A 14,852-nucleotide genomic window follows, 5' to 3' on the forward strand; every position below is an offset into this window, starting at 1 on the left:
ACTGAAGAGAGTGCTAAATAAGATATTGGACTTGTTAGAACAACAACATGAAATGTGTTCTCATCACATACAAGTTTAGTCGTTAGGATCCCTTAGCGAGGAAGTAAGCGGATATAAATATGAGTAATTTTTGGTTCATTGCTACCCAAGATTCTTTGAAAACAAGGGACTGATAAGGGCAGAAAGGTGGATATCTGATATTGAGAGGACTTTTGAAGTGTGTGGATGCACCAATGAACAAAATGATATAGAGGCTATGAAGCTATCTGCTTTAGGGAGAGACATCTATATACATGACAAGGATTTTATTAACTTGGGGCCTTTCAATCATATTGGCTCTACAGAAAAGGAAACTGTCATTTGTCAAGAATAGATTATTCACTTTAGTTGATCTCTTGCTAAGGAACCTCAGAAATAAGATCCCCTCTTTCAACAAAGTGAAGTGGATTACTCAAAACGTCAGCTCAAAATATAAAAAGGTATGAGGATAAAGGACAACCTTTTTTAAGCCACATTTTTGCTTGAATTGTTCTTGTAGAACACCACTAACAAGATTGGAGAAAGAGGAAGATGTTATCACAACCCATTTCAAATTCAGATCTAGGAATTTACTATCCATTTTCATCATCACAGCTTTAAGAAAATCTCATTCTACTTAATCATAAGCTTTACTAATATCTAACTTTAATTCCATATACCCTTTATTTCCTTTGATCCAAGTATGCATAATGTGCAATGTTTCATACATTGTCAAAATATTATCTATATCAATCTACCATGAATAAAAGCATACTGATTTTCTAAAATAATCTGAGGTAGAATTAGCATCAACTTATTTGCAATTACTTTAGTGACAATCTTGTAAAGTACGTTTCACAAACTAATACGTTTGAAGTCAATAAATTTGTGTGGACTACTGATCCTACAGATCAAAGTTAAATATGTGAAATTGATTACTTTAAACTGGCAGTTGATTTTATGATAGAAAGGATTGCAGCTATCACCTTTGGTCCTAACACATGCCAAAGTTTCTTATAAAAACAAGCAGTGAAACCATTTGGGCCAGGTGATTTTAGAGGTCTTATTTGAAAGAGTCTTTTCAACCATTTAACAGAAAATAGTTTTGATAATTCAACATTCATTGTTGGAGTCACCCTTAGATCAACTGCTTACAAACATTAAGTGATATTAACCGGATGTAATATATAGAATAAATCTTGATAATATCTAGCGAAAGCTTCACCTATTGCTTTTGATCCAATGTGACTAAAGCATTATTCATCCATAAGCTTTGAGACAAGAATCATTTTCCTTCTCTGATTTGCACAATAATGATAGAACTTTGTATTATGATTCCCATTTTGTAGCCAAGTCATTTTGGCTCTTTGTTTCCACTTGAGTTCCTCCTTGTTAATATAACTTTTACTTCTTCTCTAACAACTCTGATATCTTTGACACTATTTGCATTTAATTGATTGCGGTAAGTGCTTTATGTTATCTTTTGCTACAAAACCACCCGACCATTTTCTTTCATTTTGCTTTTACTCTAGACCTCCAAATTAGTGTTTTAGTTTTTTACAAACTTGCACTAATCCCCTTCATGGTATAGTATCTTTATTCCAAATCGTTCCTAGAACATCTTCACAATCATCAAAAGTTTCCTAGCTAGCTTCATATATATGAATTTTCCCAAATCTCCTTTTGTGGAAGTTTTCATTTGTAGCTAAAATTAAGATAGCACAGTGGTCAGCAGCCAATTTATCTGTCACTTTGTTTAGCACCCCCAGATTTCTCATTGCGGTATATGATCTTGTTAAAATCACCTATACATAACCATATATATGGCTTCAATTGATTGAGATATCCCGGTATATCCTATCATTCCATTCTCCCCCCCCCCCCCCTCCCCCTCTCTGGATGTCATCCATTCTTCTCTCCTGAATCCAAGATATAATGTCTCTCATGGAAAAACTTTGGATTTCTAAAGTAACTTTTGTCTTCCACAAGGGAACTAGTACATTACCTTACCCACACGATCAACACATATTGAGTCAAAACCAAATTTGTATTTTAGTTTCTCAACACTAGTGGTTTGCATCTTTGTTTTCATTAGGACTAAGATGTTAGGCTTCCTTTCCTTAACCATATAGTCAAGGTCTCGAACTATGTAAGGGTTGCCAAACCCTCCATAGTTCAAACTTAGTAGCCTCATTTCTCCTGACAGGGTTGCTTAATAGTCTCTGCTGATATAAACAGGGTTGGACGAGTAATTCCTATTTTTGCAACTTGTCTTACTCTCAACAAAAGATGCAAATCCTAATAGTGTTAGTCTCCTCCTATAGATGATATCACTTGAAGTAAATACTAGAGACTGCTTACCCCTTACCCATCACTTCCATTTGTTGATAGAATGACTTCCCCCCCCCCCCCCCCCCCCCCAAAACACACACACACACACACACACACACACACACACACACACAAACACAAACACAAAAACAACTTACCAGAAACTTTCTTTCTTGGTGCCTCTTGAGTCTTCAACAAACATTCATCTACTTCTTCAACAGTTTCATTGAATACAAGCATAATTGGATGGTGTTCCTCATAATTCTAATACATGATTGTAGTTTCCGTACTGGTAGCATAAATCATCACCAATTTATGATATGTCTCAACTATCCCCATATTTATCCCAACATTTGTTTGATCCTACTATTCTTCGCCCTAGAGTGCTAATTTTGCTAAACTATGATAGTTGCCCCAGATGGCAGTCATCTGAAATACTTGGCCCATTTGTATTGGTGCCACGTCTCCCTTGTCTTGGCACAGTGCCACTCCATCTACATTTAATCACATAGACTCATTTAAACTGTAGTAGTTATGAACCCTATCTAAATTGTTCGGCCTATTGTGACCCTCAAATTGCTTGCTTGAAGAAGTCGTTGGAGAAGTTGAATACCCATTGCTATTATTTTGGCCTGATGCACTACCATAGCCAGTGGTCATAGCATGTAACCATGGCCCATATTGAAGTTGGCGTCCTTGTTTGTGACTCTGCCCCAAACTTGCTAGCTTGCATCCATTTGTACCATGTCAAATGATCCCACTTTTGAGGAAGATGTGTGGAAACGTTTCATATTTGAGATTGACAACCCACTAGAATGCACTAACAGATTTGGCATTCTACCCCTCATGAGAGGCTTTGTAATATCAATCTCAACTTTCACACGAGGAGCTTGCCCCCACCCATTACCACTTGTGTCTACATCCACTTCTTTAACCCTGCCTAGACTTACACCAAATTGTTCCCTACCATCGACATTCATACAACCAAAAGGAAGATCATGAAGTTGCAACCACATATATATTTGACTTGAGTATATATGAAAACTATTCAAACTAAATAAATCAAGCATGATCATAATTTAGGCTTTTTATAAAAGAAGCCAAACTCTCTATAGACTTGACTCAACTAGTATAAACTTGCATTATTTCAGATATATTATTTTTATAGGACTAGTTTTACACTTTACATTGAGAACATCTCAAGCAAATATAAAGATAAGAGGGTATCACACTAAGCTTGATAAAAAAACTCATCTAAAAGAGAAATAATAAGCCATCTTTCTTTGTTAAAAACTTATAGAATTTCTCACTTACATTGAGAAAATTAATAGCTTTGCAAATAGAACGTTAAAACAGGAATCTAAATATATTTTTCTCAATTGCACCCACAATCATTTCATTCCTGTTCAACGCCAACCAACCTTGAGCATTATCTCAAGAATTTAAAAACATAATTCTTTTGTAGGTTTAAATATAGAGTCATGATACAGCGATGTAACCCGAAAAAGGCAATTTGTTTTTTGGATTCTTTTCATTCACTTTTTTTATATTTTTAAATAATTTTTTTAAAAAAAAATTCACAACAGCACTAAAATACATTTATTTAATTACTAATTTAAAAAAAAAAATTTGATACACTTTTTGAGCCCCGAATTTCAAACCTAAAGTATTTTTGTTAAATATATAAAAGTAAAAAGTGAAATGATAATAGTAAGTAAATATTGCATAATAATTTTAAAAAAATAAATAAATATAAAATTAATATAAAAAAATTAATTTTTTAATAATAAATTTTATTATTTTTTCAAAATGACTGGATGGTTTCGCATTCCAGCATTAATAAATCAGAAACATAATAATATTTAAAAAGAATAGAAATATATTTGGATCAACCGCCCCTTCCCCCGAAGGAATTTTCCAAACTCATCAGCAAAGCAGAAGCTTTCAGGCAGAAACTGAGAGCGAAGACCCTAAAAGCGCGAAAATGGCTCAGGCCGCGAGGCTTAATCTGCGGATGCAAAAGGAGCTCAAGCTCCTTCTCACCGACCCCCCTCCTGGTTCCTCGTTCCCACTCCTCTCTGCCGACCTCGACTCCAGCCCAAACTCCTTGTCCACCATCGATGCCCGTAAGCTCTAATATTTCCCTCTTCCTTTCGTCTTTTTTTTTTTTTTTGGGGGGGGGGGGGGGGGGGGGGGGGGGGGTGTTTCTCGTTGTTACCTTCTGTTCTCGTTGTTACCTTCTGTTTTCATGTAGTTCGATTTGTGGTGCTGGTGTTTTAGAAATTGCAGGTCCTGAAGGGACTGTATATGCCGACGGGGTGTTTCACGTCAAGATTCAAATACCCGAAAGGTTTGGCAAAATTTGGCATGGATTTTAATTCCTTCCTGTTTTGAGTATATTTTGGTGACGATAGTCGTCTTGGATTGCAGGTACCCATTTCAGCCACCAAGTGTGACATTTTCCACACCCATCTACCACCCTAATATCGACAACGGAGGCCGCATTTGCCTTGATATTCTTAATCTTCCTCCAAAGGTCATCTTTTGGTAATTGCTTGTTAAAGTTGTACATCGTTTGTTACTCCGGCGTTGTTAGTTTTGTGTATTTCACAGATTTATGGTTAACTCATTACCTACAGTAGGTTACAACCCCGGGTGGGGGGAACTATTATGTTGTTTCTTACTGAAATTTCTCCCTAGTTTCTCAGGATGCTTTCTGGTCTTACGTTGAATTTCGCCAAGTTTGATTTCGGTGATTTTGGTATTACCAATGTTTAGATTCTACTTTAGCTAGTTGTGGGACAAATATGAGTAGTGTATCCATTTATGAGAATCTAGTTGCGATTTGAATAAACAACAGCTTTCTATTTAAATTCAAAGTATTTGAATCACCTGACTGGCACTCACCTTTTCCATGAATCAATGTAACAATTTTACTAGAAAACCATAATCTTACTATCTTATATGAATTGAGTCTGTGTTCTCTTAATAATACTCTTAGGTATAATGATCAGAGGGTGATGTATAATTTTGAAAAAAAGCAATTTTGACATAGCCAATACCCTAAATTTGTGAGATGTTTGCTTGGCGAGATACTGTCAAGGAATTTTGATTTGTTTGCCTTAATTTGTGTATATATTATAACTAGGTTTTTCTTATAATCTGCACAGGGGGCATGGCAACCTTCACTAAACATTTCGACTGTGCTTACAAGCATTGGGTTGTTATTGAGTGAACCTAATCCTGATGATGGCCTAATGTGTGATGCGGTAAGTGGATGTGCACACAATTGGTTGGATCTCTAGAGTTGGCTAACGAAGAGTGCTTGATTTTTTGCATTTTGGATGAGTGTGCAGAGTAGGGAGTACAAATATAACAGACAAGCTTTTGACCAAAAGGCTCGATCAATGACTGAGAAATATGCCAAGGCTGGAGCTCGTGGGAATTCTTCTGGCAGTCAAAGCATTCAAACCAACTCAAATACAAACATGGTATTAGTGTGCAGTTCATTAAACTGTCTCTCTTTCTGTCATCCTCCTCCTCTGACAAAATTTGAAGACCCTTATTCATTTTTCATTTGTAAATCTCTTGTAGCAGATGGAATTGAAAACAGCTAGTGGGGATTCCAGACTTGTAAATGAGTGTGTTGCAGGTGGAATTTGTGGGAGTAGGTGGAATTTGTTGCAGAATTCCTCAGGATCAGCCCAGGAAAGGGATGCTAATGGGGAAGTGAATGAAGGGCCTAATGACCGCTCTTCACTTCTAAATTACAAGAACTGGATGGAAATTGAAGGAGCCAAAAAAGGGTCAAAAGGCAAGGAGGAGTACCAACAAGGTCAGGAAAAGGAACATCATACGTGGCGAAAATTGTCACTGGAAACTTTTGGTCGATTCCAGAATAGAGAAGGCAGTGACAACCAGAATCTAGTACCAAATTGCTGTGTGTTACCCAATCCTCAGGAGCCTATTGTGGCTTCTCCAGGGTCATCATCACTGCCAAAGGCTGGCAACCATTATGATCATCAAGAACAATATGAAAAATCAATAGACAAAGGCATAAACATGAGATCTGCGAAGAAGCTGACTGTTGGCAATAAGCAGCTCCCAGGATCCTCAAACACATGCCAGATTACTGATATCATGACCTCCTGTAACTCTAAGTCCCATGCAAATGCATCTCATGGGGCCTTGCCGGTTCCTACAGCTGTGAAATGTATTGAAAACCCTCATAATTCTTTTGTTGATGAAATGGAAAATGGCTACAGTGATAGAAATTGTAAAACGTTCTGTTCTGCTGGCAAGAAGCTTCCATTGAAGTTCAGAGGCCCAACACAGACACAAGAGATGGGAAACAAGGAAAATGTGGTTCCAGTTCAGAAGACATCACTTCTGCACCCCACAGGCCCTTCTATGTGTTCATCTACACCATCAATGCTGTCAAAGGTGGGGGACGGTTATAATAGGGAATCTGGGATTGGTAGTTTAGGTGGGAGTCACAAGAAGTGTATGATTGGTCGAAAGCTGTCGTTGGGTTCTCTGTCTCAAACACAAGGGAGTCATGATGATAACTTGCAGATGCTGTCACACTCCAACAAACACTCTGAAGATCCACACATGAACCGCCATATGCAAGAACATTGCAAGTGTGACGACAAGCAGAAGTTGGATTGTGATCATGGAATGGATATTCATGAGCAGATCAAGCGACAAAAAACAGATGAATCACCAATATCGGAATCTGTAATTGTTCTTGATAGTGAAGATAGTGAGGATGAAGGGCGTGTCTCTTTTCGGTCTAAGTCATTGCTAGCACGAAAGCGCATTGGGAAGTGGAAAGCTAAAGCTTGAAAATTGTCAGTTTTCAACTTTGCTGTTCTGTGTTAGCTTTTTGCTTAGCAGCTTTATCTTTTTGATGTTTGGTGCTTGAGAACCTGTAAAAATTCTCGTTTTCTTTCATGTTCTACATCTTGTAGCAATAAAGGTGTAACGAGGTAAGAATATGTTCAAATTAGTACCGAAGTATCTAAAAAGTACATTTCTTTTGGGTTGGGGGTTGAACCAGTTGATGTATGAGGTATGATGCTATTGTTAATTGAAATTGAGTTTGTAATTTTAGTCCTACAAGATTTTTCTCCAAGTAATTTTAGACTTCTGCAGAGTGGTGCATTATGCACAATTACTTGATTTTTGGCAAGTATATTGAGAATTTTGGATGAAGCCATATTAATTTCAGCAATCAGGGCTTGGATGAAAACGATGAGATTAGGGGTTGTTTGGGAGATAGATGGTTTCATCTCATTTCATTTATTTCTAAACAACTTCTAAATATAAATACTTTTTAATTTTAAATATTTAATTTTTTTATCTAATCATTACAACTTTTTTAAATTTCTAAATAAAATATAAAAAATAATTTAACTTTTTCAAATCTAAAAAAAAAATGTTAAAAAATTATATTATAATGATATTTTAAATTTTATGATATTTTTATTCAAATTTTTCTCTCTAATATTTCAAAACTCCATAAAATATCATAATTCAAACTATTTTACTAACGAGAAATGATTTGTGCAGTCGCTTTGAAAAAAATGAATTAATATGGGATCTATATGAAAAAAAAAATTATTTTTATAATTTTTTTTATTCATTCTGTACAACCATAAAAAAAATATTTTTATAATTTTTATTTATTTATTCTGTACAGCCGACTGATTGCATGCCGACTGCATTTATCGACTGCGTCTAGCAAAGCCCAAAACCGTCTATTTATCTAATAAACGTAATAACTAGTATCAAAGATATTTATATATTTTGTTTTTTAATATTTATAATAAATAATATATTTCTATACAAACACGTAAATAACATCACAATTGCAAGACATTTAGTAAACTTGTTGGTCTCTTTAAATTTATTTTTAGTAAACTTCTGACAAAAGTTGACAAAAGTATAAAACAACGTGGCTCTCCAAATTAAGGTGGGAGTTTATTCTTAACGTGGTTGGACTTTGAGATAAAGAATTGAGGTTTGGTTTGATCAAAATGAGTGCCACAGCTTGCCACAGTAAAGGAGGCAGAGGAAAAATTAAGGAATTTGGCTTGCCAACAGGCAACAACAGTAGCCATTCCATTGGATTAATAACTGGAGTTGTCCAGTTATTTTTGCAACAGGAGGCAAGCCAAAGGGGAAACGGGCCAATACAAGGCATTGCTGGAGTTAAGATCGCTGTTATTTCACAAGTTCCAACTTCCAAGGATAAGATCAAAAGACGCACAAAATAAAAAGCCAGGAGTAGTTTCAATAATGATTCAGTTTTTCCGAAATAATGGCTACAGTATATTAAGGTGTGAAATCGTGTTAACGAGATGGGTCAAAGACATGTGCATTATAATTAATGGGTCAATCCAAGCATGACCCGCTAAGGATTTTGTGTCAAAATCCTAAACTTTAATACGACCGATTAATATAACGGATTAATACGATACGACCCGTTATAACCCGTTAGTGAATCCTACAAAAAAGTTAATATGACACGACACGACCCGTTATAACCTGTTTTGACTTGAACTCAATAAAATTAAATCCAAATCTACTTTTATCGTATCATATTTGTATTGGATTAACATGTCGTGTCACATATTACCCCTCTTAAGTAGATATCTAAAATTTTGAAAGTATTGAATTAGGCCAGCTTAATTGAGGCAATTGTTCTCGACCATTGAGAAATTGATGTACATGGTTTGTAATATGTTACTAGATGGACATGAGGTTGCATTAAGAAACTAGCGGGAAATTCAGGACAACAACTCATCAAAGATTGACAATTACTCCAAGAGGCCAGTACAACTCATGGTCATGTTAGACCGTTAGTTAATAGAACTTTTAATTTCAAATTTTTCATTTTTTCATTACATAAAACATAATTATAATATACAAGTACGATACGTGAACTGTATTATATTATATAGAGTATAAATTATGAGACAGAGATCTCCTAAAATTCCTGATATTTTAGAGTTTAGAATGAGAGATAAATAAACATATATAATGAATCTTATAGCATTTATTAAACATTAATAATGTCTAAACAATTTATTATATTATCGATAAATGTCATGAGACTTATTTTATACGTTTACCTTTCTCGTACTTTAAGCTCTAGACTTGTTTGGTTGACTGAATAAATTAAAATTAACTTAATTTAATTTAATTTTAAATTAAGTCTAATATTCAAATATACAACTCTCAAATCATTAAATTTATCTTAATTTAAAACTTTTTTATATATGGGCCCGCAACTTTTTTCAATTCAATATTTCTTTATACGTGGCACTCATAATATTTTTCAAATTTTCATAAATATATCTAAACTTATCTTAACATCTAAATAGATTTAAATTCATTTTAGGTAGACTTAACAAAACTCATTCTTACCATCTCAACTCATTATTATTTATAAAGAACTGAGCTCAACAAACGCAGTCAAAAATTTAACTGACCTACTTTATGTGTTTATTTTTTTTTTCCATTATAGCGATATAAACCTCTATTAAATCAAAATTCGAGATTATAGTATACATCCCTCTCCAAACTATCTAAGTATTTTAATAAAAGAAATATAAAAATCTTAATCTGTGATAGACATTGTTGTTCTTATTACATCATGCATAAAAAGATAACTGCTGTGAGGTGTGAATATTTACATTGAATTTATTTTTCTGCATCATTTGGCAAGCATACAGTAGAGCAGAGAGAGGTCGTTGGCAACTTGGCGTTTTGCTTCTCCAGAGTCGGAAGAGGCAGCCTTCCGAGGATACATTGGTTAGAGTCAGAGAGAGAAGAAAATGATGGCATCCGTTTGCCTCTCAGTACCCACCTCCAAAACCCTATCTATGCCTTCTCCATCTTCACCAACAACAGCTACATACAAATCTTCCGCTGCTGCTACTGATATTTCGGCCCACACGTGCAGTCTAGTTCGCTGCAGATGCTCTATGCTCTCCATTCCTATGTTCGATTCCCGGCGCTTCGTTGCAAGTAACCGTGCGAGAGCGAAGAAATTGCAGCTCGTTCGTATGGCCCCCGACGAAGAGAAGCTCACTCGCCGCAATCCCCTGGATTTCCCCATCGTATCTCCCTCTCTATTTTCTTTTCTGGGTTTGATGAATTCCCTAACTTTATGATTAAATTTCACTTCTAATCAATGTTAAGTCATTCTGAATTTATGGTTCTTCTGATTATATATAATAGCTTAATTTTTTGGCAAATATATTTTGGATTTATCCTTTGACTAAGATAATTGCACATGCCATGCCGGGAGAAGTTACGTTCAGATTAAAAAAAAAAAATCTCCTGTTTCTTTGCATTACTAATAGTAGTTTATTTTAGGGCTTAGACAAACCAAAAGCGAAATTCGGAAGGTATTTTGTTTTACTTCACAAGTATAGGAATTTGGAGTAATAGTGCTCATTAAGGTAATCATTTTTATTGCTTGCTTAAGCACATTTAGAATGGCTAGGTTCAAAATCACTTTTTACCACCTTCACCACCAATAAGGGCGAGGAATGCTCCCGTCTTTTGAGAATCGAGAAAAGTCTCTGGCAGTTTTGAAGCTGCATTTTAGGATCGCTTATTGATAGGATGGTTGCAACCAGTTGCTCTTCTTTTAACTTTCCGCAATATTGCCATAAGGCCGAGTCCAACGGTCACACCTCATTACCTATCAAAAAAAACTTTCCGCAAGACATTTTCCATCTTCTGACCGGCTTGATTTAAGGTTCCAACCTCATCTTTTTTGGAGGCAAAATCTGCTCTACTATTGACTAATAAATCTGTGACCCTTCAGAGTGATTGTGGAAGCATCATATGATTATGATATTTTAGGAAATCAGATTTCACTTGTCCACACTCTTAGTTCTTGACCTCGGTTAGAGCTCCAACATTCTAAGTTAATCAGGTAAAATTTTTTAGGGAGTCCTATGTTGCAATATCTCAGTTAACAGTTGATGGTCTTTTAGGTTTATGCTTCCTACCACTTCTAGGATGTTGATTATCGCTTAATTTTTTTGAGGATTGTGTCTCAACCTTTAATGGAGAAGGGTAACTTGATGCTATAAGTTGTATGCAATCACTCTGTTCTTCTTAATGACCTGGGAACTTCCTATAGCTGGAATTTTTAGAAACTTGTTGTGCTTGGTCTGTTTGCACCATGAATACTTTCTCTCAGTTGCATTAATTATGATAATTTACAACCTATTTGGATCTACATGACAGGAGTGGGAGAGGCCAAAGCCGGGGCGTCGACCTGATATATTCCCCCAGTTTAGCCCTATGAAAACACCATTACCACCTCCATTGCCTTATGATCCACCAGAAGAAGATGAGGAAGACGAAGAGAAAAAAGAGGAAGAGGAGGAAGACCCTGAAAGGGAAGAGCCAGATCAGCCTGATAAGCAGTAGAACTCTGTGTCAGCAGCAAAGTGTGAGGCCTTCAACCTCTTCGGAAATTTTGGTTTTTTGCTCATTCACTTTATTCACGTTTGCTTCATCTCGTGCATATGTATAGTGGATGATAATGTAATGGTCATCCAGGTAGAAGGCTGCATAGGCATCATTTCGGAGTTTGGGATTAAGATACCACAGAGTATTCTTGTTGATACTTTTTTTAGGCAAACTTGTGAAGAATAGCTTCAATTTCTGGTTTGGTAGACTTTTAAGTGATATAAGAGATTGGATTCAATGAAAGATAATTTCTGATGTGGGAATTAGGTTGACCATTTTCCTTTTGGATTCTGTATCTTTACTCATTCGGTTCCTCGGTTTTCTTTACTTTGCACGACTTTTGTTTTTTTCGAAAAGTATATATATTATTATACCTCACTTTACACAACTTGAAAAATCCAGGATTGATCTTCATGGGATAAATAAGCTGACACTGTCTTTGGCTGCATGTGCCATTGCCAAGGGCAAATGGTTTCTGGGGGCCGGATGAGGCATTATGCAAAACTCTTGTACTTTTTGCAGCCTATATTGGAAGGATAAATGTTTTAGCCACAAAAAGATTCCACATATCATATGAAACTAACGAACTGATGTTACTTGATGTTATATGTTATATTGTAAAACTATTTTTATTGTAAAGTAGATCTACTATATCATATAATTTTCTGTTAGTTTGTGAATCTACTTTGTGGGATCCTTTTGTGACTGTAACACTTCTATTTGACAAGAGGAGGCTGCAATAATTGTTGAGGTAAAACTTCAAGAATTGCCATTAGCTTGAGAGAGCTTGGAAGATACTATGACAAGTTGTTTAGCCTATGTAGCAGTAAATTTCGAGATTAAATTACTAACAGATCTTTACACCAGGAAAGAAAAATTTCCGTGTAACTCATTTTAAGGAATAAAAATAAAAATACATGGAAGTATTGTACTGTAAAACATTGTGTTACGAAGTCTTTGGAGTTGAAAAATAAAGGGGCAGCAGTAGGATGCCATCGATCGTGGCATTCTCGGGTTATATAGCCACTGTATTAGATATTGTTTTCCAGTATAGTTTCAACATACATTCTCAAATTGAGTTGTCAGTTGTAACCCCTGGTTTACCAACTAACAGTCTAACATGACCGTGATTTGAACTAACCTCTTGGAGTTGTCAATCTGTGGTGAGCTATTGTCCTGAATTTCTTGCTAGTTGTAATGACTAGGCCCAATAATTCTAAAGTCGGAATATCGATAATTTTTATTGGGGTTAAATTATATTTAATGGAACATATAGGATAAGCCCACAAGCGATAAATTATTGAGGTTGATTAAGAGTTTTACTTAGGTTCAATGACTAGATTAAATCCCATTTATTATTTATTACGAGTTGGACTTCTTTTAGAATTTAAATATCGGCCATTAGAAATTTATTTTAATTTAAAATCATTATTAATTGAAGTCTCTTACGCAATTTCAATTCCTACCAATTCTACTTTGAATGAATTACTAGATCATGTTTTTAAATTCAAACTCTCTTCTTGAATGATCAGAACCGATTCCAACTCGAACTCATCGGCACCCTTTCCTAAATCTCTTTATAAATATCTTCCATTCTGTGTATTATTTAGAAAAAACATAAACCTTCATAAATGTAGCAATTGAACCCAAGATACCTAGTTCAGCACTGCGTGTGGCCCATGTTGACCATGTCAATAATTAACTACCTCATTCCTCTCACAGGATCTTTCATGTTTTCTCTCTCGCGTTTGTTTTCTCTCAAGCTTTCATTTTATCTATTTCTCTTTCTAGCTAGCGTCGAGCCCATGAAAGGAAATCAGTTGCGCTTCAAAAATATTGGATTAACACATGTTAGCTAGTTATATATATAATTATTAAAGCCAGTTCTTTAGAAGCCAATGTTTATGCAACATGTATGTTATGATATTTGCAAGTATGTCATTCATCATAATTTGTTCTTCATATTATAGCTATGTATGGATTATACATCTTAGATTGCATAAGACACATAAGCTTTCTTATGATCAAGTGTAAGATAAGATTAGATCAGCTGAAAAGTTAGTCATTTAGATGCATGGTATCAATGTAATTTTTGAGTGGATGCGCAAGTTACGGACCTAATTGTGGTCTACCATGGTATGCTAGAATACTATTAGCGGTCCCCTTGTGGCTATAGGATGTGGGGCTAGTGCACAACCTTGCATACATGGTTAAGTGAGTGGGTCAGTATGATAAGTAAGATAACTTAGATAAGTCATGATAAGTCATGCATGTCATAAGCATACATATGAATGATCATGATTTTAATGCTTAGCATGAAATATTTTTGAAAATTCTTATGTTAATTATATTTACGTTATGATGGATTTTTTACTTAGTTATCGATTCATTTTAGTTTTTTTTTTTATATATTTTTAAACCACCACAAGTTAGAATATTTATCAAGGTATTGCTGCAAGATTAGACTTGGTCTAGGGAGGCATGATAGAGGCCTAAATCATGTAAAAATATTTTAAGTTATGATTTTTATGGCATAGATTTTGAGAAATTTTAATAAATGCTTCTATGCACTCTCATTTATGATTTTAATATTTTAATACAAAACGACTATTTATTATAAGGAATCTTTGTACTTGGTGCTTCCTTTAGAATAAAATAAAAATATTTTGAAATCAGGGACAATGATAGCACTTGGCTCTCAAAAATTCTAAAAGTGACTTGACTCTTAACCGTGGAGAGAAGGGTCTTACACTAGTCTTCTTACTGCAACCTCATGTGCATCTAGTGATATATTACATACCCTATACATCAATTTCTCAATGGTCAAGAACAATTGCCTCAAATAAGCTGGCTTGATTCATTGCTTTCAAAAATTTAGTTATCTATTGCAGCCATTGTCTTAAGAAAACTGAATAAGTTGTACTTATTGCTTATTATTTTATGCCATTTTGATCTTATCCTTATAACTTGTAAAATGATAGCGATCTTAACTCCAAAAATCC

The 14,852-nt window shown here is 35.1% G+C and overlaps 2 protein-coding genes across 4 annotated transcripts; both read left to right on the plus strand.

The window, feature by feature from the left end:
• The first annotated feature begins 4,236 nt into the window (after window positions 1-4,236).
• Window positions 4,237-7,490, plus strand: LOC122308292. The gene is made up of 6 exons (XM_043121537.1): window positions 4,237-4,475; window positions 4,630-4,699; window positions 4,780-4,885; window positions 5,520-5,618; window positions 5,706-5,840; window positions 5,944-7,490. The coding sequence occupies exons 1-6, from the start codon at window positions 4,334-4,336 to the stop codon at window positions 7,195-7,197; spliced, it is 1,806 nt and encodes a 601-aa protein (XP_042977471.1). The 5' UTR covers window positions 4,237-4,333; the 3' UTR covers window positions 7,198-7,490.
• A 2,562-nt stretch (window positions 7,491-10,052) lies between these two features.
• On the plus strand, window positions 10,053-12,438 carry LOC122308293. 3 transcript variants are annotated; one of them, XM_043121540.1, is made up of 3 exons: window positions 10,053-10,478; window positions 11,623-11,830; window positions 12,253-12,438. In XM_043121540.1, the coding sequence occupies exons 1-2, from the start codon at window positions 10,194-10,196 to the stop codon at window positions 11,806-11,808; spliced, it is 471 nt and encodes a 156-aa protein (XP_042977474.1). In that variant the 5' UTR covers window positions 10,053-10,193; the 3' UTR covers window positions 11,809-11,830; window positions 12,253-12,438. The 3 variants fall into 3 exon arrangements, with proteins under 3 accessions (XP_042977474.1, XP_042977473.1, XP_042977472.1); XM_043121539.1 differs by lacking the exon at window positions 12,253-12,438 and adding an exon at window positions 11,941-12,113; XM_043121538.1 differs by lacking the exon at window positions 12,253-12,438 and having other exon boundaries at window positions 11,623-12,113.
• The last annotated feature ends 2,414 nt before the right edge of the window (window positions 12,439-14,852 follow it).

This window comes from Carya illinoinensis, chromosome 4 (genome assembly GCF_018687715.1).
Source record: "Carya illinoinensis cultivar Pawnee chromosome 4, C.illinoinensisPawnee_v1, whole genome shotgun sequence".
Lineage (NCBI taxonomy): Eukaryota > Viridiplantae > Streptophyta > Magnoliopsida > Fagales > Juglandaceae > Carya > Carya illinoinensis.

Bases quoted from the DNA above. Each gene is read 5' to 3' on its own strand.
- LOC122308292 (XM_043121537.1), top strand. From the start codon at position 4,334: ATGGCTCAGGCCGCGAGGCTTAATCTGCGGATGCAAAAGGAGCTCAAG. The intron at 4,886-5,519 runs GTCATCTTTTGG...TAATCTGCACAG, and splicing joins TTCTTAATCTTCCTCCAAAG to GGGGCATGGCAACCTTCACT. The intron at 5,619-5,705 runs GTAAGTGGATGT...ATGAGTGTGCAG, and splicing joins ATGGCCTAATGTGTGATGCG to AGTAGGGAGTACAAATATAA.
- LOC122308293 (XM_043121540.1), top strand. From the start codon at position 10,194: ATGATGGCATCCGTTTGCCTCTCAGTACCCACCTCCAAAACCCTATCT. The intron at 10,479-11,622 runs GTATCTCCCTCT...TCTACATGACAG, and splicing joins ATCCCCTGGATTTCCCCATC to GAGTGGGAGAGGCCAAAGCC.